Source organism: Myotis lucifugus, unplaced genomic scaffold, assembly GCF_000147115.1.
Source record: "Myotis lucifugus unplaced genomic scaffold, Myoluc2.0 scaffold_62, whole genome shotgun sequence".
Classification (NCBI taxonomy): Eukaryota; Metazoa; Chordata; class Mammalia; order Chiroptera; family Vespertilionidae; genus Myotis; species Myotis lucifugus.
Window position 1 is genome coordinate 2,571,012 of NW_005871110.1, and position 9,643 is coordinate 2,580,654.

A 9,643-nucleotide genomic window follows, 5' to 3' on the forward strand; every position below is an offset into this window, starting at 1 on the left:
CATCAGCTGCATGGAACAAGCTGAAGGCGGGCGGGCAGCGGCCGCGGGCCCCGCGCCGAAGCAGCAGTCCGAGCCGCGCTGCAGCCCGCGAGCGGGACGCCGTCCGGCCCGGGCGTGCTGCGCTCGCGGGCCGAGTACACGCGGCCAGCGGCCCCTGCATCCTCACGCGCACCGGGACAACCTGCACCAGATCGATGCTGTGGACGGGCCCGCGGCCTTCCTGGACATTCTGGCCCCGCCCTACGACCCCGACGACGGCCGGGACTGCCACTATTACCGGGTGCTGGAACCCGTCCGGGCCAAGGAGGCCTCCGGATCGACCTGCGACCTGCCCCTGCCCCGAGAGGTGTGGCTCCTGGAGACGCCGCAGGCCGATGACTTCTGGTGCGAGGGGGAGCCCTATCCAGGTCCCAAGGTCGTCCCTTGAAACCGCAGGCGCCCAGGAGCGGGGAGCCGAAGACCTTCCCTACTCAGATCGGGGCCTGGCTGCCAGCACCCCACCGCAAGGGCTCTCTCCCTACCCCCAGGCCACCTGGGCGTTGGATCTACTGGAGTGGGCTGGTGTGCTTCCTCAGGAGCCTTGGGAAGCGCGGGCAGCGACTGGACCGCAGCCACCGGGCACGGTTATGTGGGCGGGGGAGGCTAGGTCGTTTCCTGGCTTTGTCACTGCCACCAGGGTTTTGATTTGGGGGGAGGGGAGCAGGGGGCTATCTGAAGCGCTTCCATCCTAAAGCCATAATGAAAATATTCTTCCTTTGTTCCCATTCTATACAAGATACACTAAAAGGTTTTCTCCCCCCATCGCCTTCGCCTTGGGTAAATAGGGCTTGTTTTCCACTTAGGTCCTTGGCTCCTTGTTATAGTTTTAACTTATTGACTGCATGACCCAGTGGTTTGAATTGTTTTTAGTTCAAGTCACTGGTCAAAAACTAGGTTTAGAGAGATGGGCTACTTTTTAAGTGAGCTGCCCTGCCTGATTAATTCGTTGGGGAAATTAAATCAGTTTTCCAGAGTTGGGGGATCATCCCCAGGACATAACTATGCATGTAGAGGACAAGAACTTCTTTCCTCCCCTTGCCCAGTAGCCACATCTGGTTTACTCGGGCAGCATCCACTAAGAAATTCACACCTGCGTTTCTCAGTGACAAATTGTCACATAGAGTTTATCTTCCCTGTGAGTCCCCAGATCTGTGAGTTGAGCAGATTTCTTGTTGCAGATTCACCTTTAATGCAAAAACTATATTACCCTCAAGTGACTTTTTTTTTTTTTGCCATAGTATAAGAGGTGGTAGGGTAATGCTGTATTTTCTAACCAGAAGATTCAGAGGCACTGAATCGGTATGCTTCCAAACAACTGAATGTATAACACCCCTGGCCAGCTGTTGAACTCCATGTCCCTATTTACTTCCGGTATTTTCCTGCAAAAGTAGAGGAAAATGTTGACTGTTTCAAATTCTCTCACACCTAATGTTCCAGAGAGCTGGTGGTTCCAGCTGTGTTGTTGGTGGCCCTGTTCTCAGAACCCTGTCCCTCTAGCAGGAGAGAGCCAGCGCTTGCTTCATCTGGTGTGGTTTTCTATAGGGAGAGCGAGAAGGCACTGGCGACCCAGGCTCCGCAATTGAGAATTAATTATTCTGCTGGCCATTTTAGGGAACCAAAAACCCCCCACTCCCAGCCTCTTGAACAGTTGTGCTATCTGTAACTAGTTTTATGTTTGTCCTTTTAATAGTCTTGAGCAACTTGACCTTGTTTACAAACACATTGACACCATTTGCTTCCGGCCATGAAGCACTATTGTTTCCCCCTTATTACTATTTATAGGATTCCTTTTTTCACAAACTTTTAATAACAAATTGTAGAAATAAACACATTAAAATTTGCCCAGCTGTCGTCTAAGCCCTCTTGATTGACTTGCCCATGTGGCAGTCCAGTTCTAATATCTGTAATAAAGGGAGATTTGCTATTGGTGGAAAGTGTGGACCCTGTAGGAAAACAGTAGGTGCCTTTGCCTTTTCATGCACACTGGGTTACAGAGGCCCAGAGTGAAGGAATATTTGTTCCCAAATTTTTAGATAGAATGAAAAAGCAAAATTCTTAATGAAATTACTATTATTTACAAAAAAAAAAAGATGTTTACTCAAAGCGACATGCCACTATGTTATAAATCCTGACACAGGCATAACGCCAAGAATATTCTCCAGAGTTACTAACATTGTTCACGGTAGCTTACATTCTGGTGTAGTTCAATATAGCTTGGGAGCAGTTTGAAGCAGTTCTCTATGCATTCAGTTTGAAAATAAGTTCTAGATATGGAAACGATTTTCTTAGAAAACTTTACCAAATGGGTGTTTTTCATAGCACAGTATGAATGTGTTTGGTTAACAATCACATACTTACCTGTTTTGAATTATATTGTAGCAAAAAATTAAGGTTAACTTATTAAGATTGTGGATAGTAATGTGTATGTTATAATATAACCCGGAGGACATTAAATTAACCATTTTGGCAATAGCACAATATTAAAGGAGAAAAGATTTTCCAAATTTCATTATGAAAAGTTTTAAAGTTCTCAAGTACAAGCAAGTTGAATGAAAAAAAAAAACTAAGGTGCTTTTCAAAAGAATAACTGAAATTGTTGCAGGCCAGAACAGCAATATGATATCTCTAATTTAGTTCAAGAGGAACAGTGAAACTTTTGGTTCACTAATAAATTCTGAATAAATTAATGGTGAACACAAAATGTGACCTGTTTTAATGAGCCACTAAGAAAAGACTATTCTTATTACTAAGATAAATGTGCAGAAAAACCTCGCACTTTTCTGCATAAAATGTTAGTCATGAGTGACTTCATGTGCTGCTATTGTGTTTCCATGTATTCCTGCAATATAGACTGTTTTAGTAACAACGGTGGGAAAAAGTTGTCTTCCCTACAAAGACTAATGAGCACAATGATACTAATCACTTAACTTTTCTGTTGCATAACATTCAATAATGGCCTCTCATGGGTAAGAAGTTGTCTAATACTTCTAAAGCTTTTTAATTTTCTGGTTATATCAATGGCCACTTATATCAATGGAGAGTATTATCTACCTACTACTTTATGAGAATTGATTTTTTTTTATTAAGCCTGATTTGCATGGATTGTTTATACCAATTGCTGTTTATTAATGAAAATGGTGAGCCTATTTTTAGAGTAATATGTGTTTGTCAACAGGAGTGGGTCTCTGACCTTTTAACATTAATCCCTTAACTTCTCCCAAAGTTTCCACCTTTTATTCCTCCTTTTGCATTATCCACTTGTAGGTACCTCAGTCTTGGCATCCCAGGAGGACTCTGTCATCACTCATATTTTCTAAATGACTTTGAATCTTGTGCTATGGCTCTACAGCTTGATAAAGAAGCAATATATCTCTAATCCAGGGCTCTGCCCATTGCTATTGAACTCTAACATGCGGGTAGTAACACTCATGTAACTCTCCTGGTCTGAACTCGGGACCTCTGATCCCTTTAGTGCAATGAGGCATCTACTATCAAAGAGGGAAATCATTTGTTAAGCCCCATATAAAGACTGAATCTTCAGATCCAGAGATGTTTACATTTCTGGATTAAAATCAGTGTACTTATGGAAAATAAAGGCATGTTTGAAATTGTTTATAGGTAAATCTTACTTGATTATTGCAAAATAGAGAAGGAAAGTATTACTTGCTACAAATGACTACATTTTTACTAGCTGTTAAAGTTTCATGGTCTATACTGTAAGATGATGTACCAACAACTGATGGCCTGCAGATTCTAAAGTTTATTTCCTTGAGAGTGCTTTGAAACAGTTGATTGAAAACATAATCTGAAACTATTTAATGTTTAATCATACTATTTTGCTGCAACAGAAAATATGTTTTCTATTTAACTTAAGGAAAAATAAACTTGTGCAAGAAAACAAAAATATTTTCATCCACAAAGGAAAGAATCTTTGGATTTAAATATTTTCTTGTCTTTCCTTTTACTGTAAAATTTGTTTAATTGTTTAGAGTGGAGGCACTTTAGGCACTTGTGATGATGCTGACCATTCTTTCTCACACACATACACATTGTATTGAACTGTTAAAATAGCACTACAGTCATTTTTAATATATACCTAACAGTGTGCCTTAATTTAATTAGCAGTTAGGATATTGAAATTAAATAGGCTTGTTTATTAATAATTGAAAACCTTATTTAGGTTTAATAGATCTATTTTTAATGTTTACTGAACTATCTCGAGTGCATTATGATCTTTAAGGAATTACTCTCCAGAAGTTTATTTTTAATAAGAATTCTAGTAGCAGCTGAAGCATCAATAATATTATTCAATAAAGCAATAAGAAGGAACCAACTTAGCTTTATATACTCTATTTCTTGAGCAAAGAAAATGACCCGTGAGAACGACTGAATGTGTCGAGCCAAAAGTAAAATCCGATTAAAGATTGACCCCTAACATGTTGAAATCAAGGAGTAAAAGTCATAACGTTGACTCAAAAAAACACGTTACAGTATATTATTTCACTTCACCAAGCCCATGTCAATGTGAAAGTGATTATGTAACTGATTTGACTATCATAAGATGTATTTCATCTTACTTTTTTTAGAAAAGCTCTTTTAGTCTTGCAAACTTTACATTATCTTGACTGAAGTTGCTCCAAAATTAAAATTTGGCAAGACAATCATAGATCTTATAAAACTTAGGTGTGCTATATATTAATATAATGAAATTTGGGTAGGAGGGAAGTCTTCATTTAAAACATAATTATCAAAATGTGGCATAGTTTTGTACGTGTTAAACAAAATTGGCCATGCAAGGATGATAATATTGGCCAAGCAAGGAAACAGGAATCTAAGAATAACGCCAGTCACTAGGAAATCTGACACTGAAGTTTAGAAACTTCTGTTTAGTAGTTATAGAAATTTGGACAGGGAAGAAATAAGAAAAGGGTTAATTACTTCCACATATTAGAACTCAAATTCTAGTGCTAGTAAGGGCAAAAAGTAGTTTCCGGGAGTAGCTATTGCTCTCTCTGCTAAAGTACAGGCCATCAATTATCAGCCAGGACAAACGGCAGGGTTTTCGGGCAGTGTAGCTGAATAGTGGGCACTCCAACGTGTTGTGTTACACTTGTGTAAGGATCCTGAAGCAGTGGGTGAAAAATATTTAGGCCCAATTTTAGAGAAAGATAAGTTCATAAAGACAATTTTTTTTGGGGGGGGGTGGCTTTATATTTTGTAATCACTACAAAAGGCAGTAAAATGAACCCCATAGTGTTCTCTTGCAAACCATCATCCAGTACCATGGAGAACAGTATTTGCCTATTTAATACAAATTGTCTTTGAGATTTTAGGGTTGGTGGACACCTACCTTATCTAATGAGCTGGGTATTTTGGTAATCTCTAAACCCACCAAACCTAGGGCAGATTAATGATCTTCCCAATAGGGATAACCAGGGAGAAATGTGTCCTGGGGTAATTCCTTTGGCAATCCATTAACACTGTCATCAGCAGTGTCTGAATGCATTTTTGATCTGAAGAGGTGATAGCGCTTTTCAAAAAGTTTTCTGTGGTCATGAGACTAATCCAGGAACCTGAAAGTCATTCCCAGCTTGACCACGCCACCACACTTTCCACAAAGCCACATTTGGTCTGAGTTCCTGCCCCTGGTCAGGGTTCTGAAAGCAGTTGCAAATGTGTAGTCTCTGAGTGGGCACTTGTTTGTAAGTATTTATTTTCCGGAGCCCACTCAGGAGTGGTGAGAAGCTATAGGCTGTTATAGAGGACGGAACAATGAGTCAAAAGAACGCCTCCCTACTTTTACACTAATGTAATGGGGAAATCCCCTGAACACTAGTGTTTGATTATGAATGGAGATTGCTTTGGGGTGAGAGGGCTGGTGTTGAAAGGCTAGCAAAGAAAACTTGGATATCCTGGCTTGGTCAAAGCACTAAAAATCACTGTATGACTATTAAATTCCCAACCAGCAAATCTTTCAGAAATGATTTCTAAAGCAAAAATATTGTTGAAAAGTATTTATTTACACTATAGTTATAAACCATCCATTATCTCAGTTAGTGGTTTTGTGTTAGAATAAATCATTTATGTTTCCACGACTATTAAAAGCTAATAACCAAACAAGTCAGTTCAGCAACATTATTTACATTCTTAACTGCAATTTGACTACAAAGGTAACACTTTTAAGTCACAAAACAGAGCATACAAAAATATACTTTCTAAAAAAAAATTCCAAATATTAATAGGCAGATATATACAGCCATACTAAACCCAGGGAGTGATTTTTTTTTTTCATAGTAAGGCAACCCATTTACATGCAGACCCTGTAACATTGTCTACATCACACAAGGCACCAAGGACACTTCCAACACAATTGCATGCATCCTAGATTCAGAGAATATATGTACATCCCCTTTTAAATAAGTTAACCTCTGACTCGTTTCAAGAGATCATAAATGCTTTACTTTTTTTTTTTCCCAAAGGTTCAGAACTTGGAGAACAGTGCACATCAAAAATACACAAAATCTGAGTGGATATACACTGCAAAAATAATCTTTACGTTTCTCAAACAACTCAAAAAGGAGCAGATATTGCTATGTCCCTCCTGTCACATTGCACTTCTGTTCTCTGAGTTTATAATACATATTGCTTAAAGGGTTGAGAGGACTAGGTACACTTGGATTCACTGTTCCAGGGCCACACAATGCAGCATAAAGACCATGCTTTACTCGTTGTACAGCGTCCCCCAAATCAATCCCAAGCCATAAAGTGCACGTCAGTTTTGCTTCTGTCTTTGCTGTCCCCACCTGAAGGGGATCAGCATCTCCCAACCTACTGTAGAAAACGTCTCAGATCAACTCTGACATTCAGAGCCAGAAACCTGTAATTGGTCAAAATAAGAGAGGGGGAGCAAAACCTAGCCAAACCACCCTTTAAAGCAGGGTTAGGCCTCAGCCCTCTAGGCCAGGAGCCCCCACCCAGCCTCCTGCCAGAACCTCTCCATGACCTTAGGGTGATAGTCAACTCACCAAAGAAAGACTCGGGTGGGCTAACGGTTAGGAAGGACCTGCTTCTAAATGGAAAGAGGGCAGTGCTGGGCTCCACCAAGGCCCTTTTGCCCAAAGAAGGGGGAGAGGGGCAGGAGAGGGTGGTAGTGTTTGTTGTGCAGCTCCAGTGGACCAAGGGCCTCTGGGACATCAAGAAGCTGGTGTGTCAGGCTGAGTCTGGTCTCAAGGTGTCCTGGTCCTAGAGGAGCAAGTGGCCAGGGACCCTCCTCCAATAGTGCTGCTGTTGCTGCTGCACAGGGGCACTCCAGCCTGCGTGCCCCCAGGGCATGAAGCCGTAGAAGCAGCGGGCACCGAGGAGGGAGCACTGCTTTTGCGCTCCTTCTGTCGCAGGTGGATCTTGGTGTGGCGCTTCCTCTCATCACTCCTGGCAAACTTGCGGCCGCAGTAGTCACAGGCAAAGGGCTTCTCGCCAGTGTGCGTGCGGATGTGGGTAGTGAGGTGGTCACTGCGGCTGAAGTTGCGCATGCAAATCCGACACTGGAAGGGCTTGTGCCCCGTATGGATGCGGATGTGCCGCGTCAGCTCGTCGGACCGGGAAAAGCGCCGGTCACAGCCTTCTGCTGGGCACGGGTAGGGCCTCTCGTGCACTGGCGTCTTGCTAGGCCTGTTGGGGTACTTGCGAGGCCTCAGAATGGGCCGCAGGGGCAGATGGTGAGGGTTATACGCAGCAGCGGCGGCGGCGGCCGAGCTGCTGCCAGGGAGCCGGGGTCCCTCGCTGCCTCCACTGGCCCCTGGCCCTGTGGCCCCAACACTGGGGCCCCCCAGAGTAAAGTTGCGGATAGTGGAGAGTGGAGTGAGCGGAGGGGGGACTCGCAGGGATCCAGGGGACAGGGAAAGGGCTTGCGGTCTGGGCCAGCTGTACCGTGTAGGTCTCTCTGGCACTGCGATGGGAAAAATCCAGGGTAGTCTGGGATCATGGGGAAGAGACCTGGGTCCGAGGTCGGCTTGGGGGATGGGTAGGAAGGAGGCGGTGGGTAGCCCAGAGAGGAGGAGGTGGAGGTGGTGCTTGGGGACAGGAACGCTGAGGGATCCTGGTAGAGTTCTCCTGCGCAGCCAGAATAAGGAGGAGGTGGCGGCGGCGGAGAGTAGAGGTGGTCCAGGTCAGGCTGGGTCTGGGACATGGTGCACACACCCAGGGGTCCTGTGGCCAGTGGGTTGGGGGAGGCAGAGGCGACGCTGGATGAGGCTGTAGTCGAAGCTGGGGAGGCGACCCCTTGCAGGATGCCGGCACTCACAATATTGATGATGCCTTCTGGGTAGCAACTGGCACCAGCGTACTGGGGGTCAATGGAGAACTTGCCCATGTAAGTGAAGGTCTGGTTTCGGGGTGCGGAGACGGGAGCAAAGCTGCTGTGATATGGGAGATCCAAGGACCTCTTCTCTCCAGTCATGTCAATGTTGATCATGCCATCTGGGGAGAAGGAAGAATGGAGGTGGAGCGGTGAGAACGCAGCCAAGAATCCCTTCTCACCCCCTCTCACACGGGTCTATAGGATCCTGGCACGTTAGAGTTGGGTAGGGAAATTGCTACCCAGAGACCCACTGTGGCAGTCAGTACAGTCTGGGACTCAAACTACCTCCAGGAAAGCAGGATGGCCTACTCTCAACCTCCCCCTCGCCCCACACACACAGCCATCTGTGGCTCTAGTCCACAATAAAAACACCCAATAATAGCAACAACATTAAAAAGTCCTCATCTGCCTGAAACGTCTCTCCCTCTCCTTTGCTTGGGGATCCCACGGCTGCGGCGCCGGGCAGACACCACCCAGACGACAGATCCCAGCCAGTGCCGCAAAGTTGCAAGCCCTGGAGGGGAGCCCAAGAAAGGGGTCCGTGATTTCCCGGCCGCTCCCCATCTCTGGCGCCTTCCCTCCCTCCCTTTCTTGCTGCGCTTCTGCAGAAGGCTGCCGGAGGGAATCCGGCGCGGCGGTGGAAGGAGTTCATAGCTTTCCTTTCCCTTCCAACCTTGCCCCACACCCGCACGTCCCCGGCCCAGCCCAAGGCCAGTGGCGGGGCTTCGAGAAAGGCGCGGGGGCCGCGGGACACCACTTTTCTCCGCATCGCCAAGAAAGCCAGCAGCACCGGTGTCTCCGCCGGGCCTCTCTGGGAGCCGCTTCCCGCCGTGTCCCGCCCTCCTCCTCCGCCCCCTCCTCCCAGCCTCGCCAACCCCCTCAACTTCGCGGGCGGCGCGCAGGTGGGGGCGCTCCTTAAGGCCGCACCGGTAGCGCGTTCCGAGACTTTCCCCGGGTCTGCTCCGCCTGAGAGCGAGCGGCGGGCGCTTTCCTCTGGACCTTCTCCGCCGCTCGGCTCTCCAGACGCGCAGCTCTCTTCCAGAACCCCGAACTTTCTCGTCATTTTGCCCCTACCCCGGGCGAGGGGAGGCCGGGATGCCGCCGGCCGATTGGCCAGCACGAGTCCCAAAGTCTGGTGGTGCACCTCTTCTACCCTCACCCCTAAGCCCCCTGGGAGCTGGGCGCGCGCGGCGCGCGCAAGCCGGCTCGCTAGCGACCCGGGTACATCTGCCCGCGCGCCCAGCTCCA

The 9,643-nt window shown here is 46.3% G+C and overlaps 2 protein-coding genes across 2 annotated transcripts in view; one reads left to right on the plus strand and one right to left on the minus strand.

The window, feature by feature from the left end:
• The window catches only part of ADO (2-aminoethanethiol dioxygenase), a 4,412-nt gene extending 760 nt beyond the window's left edge, over positions 1 to 3,652 (plus strand). Inside the window, 4 exon segments of the mRNA XM_023754612.1 lie at positions 1 to 74; positions 77 to 139; positions 142 to 165; positions 168 to 3,652. The exon segment at positions 1 to 74 is cut by the window's left edge and continues 760 nt beyond it. Of these exon segments, the coding sequence (XP_023610380.1) occupies positions 1 to 74; positions 77 to 139; positions 142 to 165; positions 168 to 427 (421 nt within the window). The 3' untranslated portion in view covers positions 428 to 3,652.
• Positions 3,653 to 6,038: 2,386 nt separating this feature from the next.
• EGR2 (early growth response 2) lies at positions 6,039 to 9,024 on the minus strand. Its single transcript, XM_006109711.3, is given in 2 exon segments — positions 6,039 to 7,921; positions 7,924 to 9,024. Coding segments are annotated over 2 exon segments (1,242 nt in total). The 5' UTR covers positions 8,510 to 9,024; the 3' UTR covers positions 6,039 to 7,265.
• Positions 9,025 to 9,643: the final 619 nt, after the last annotated feature.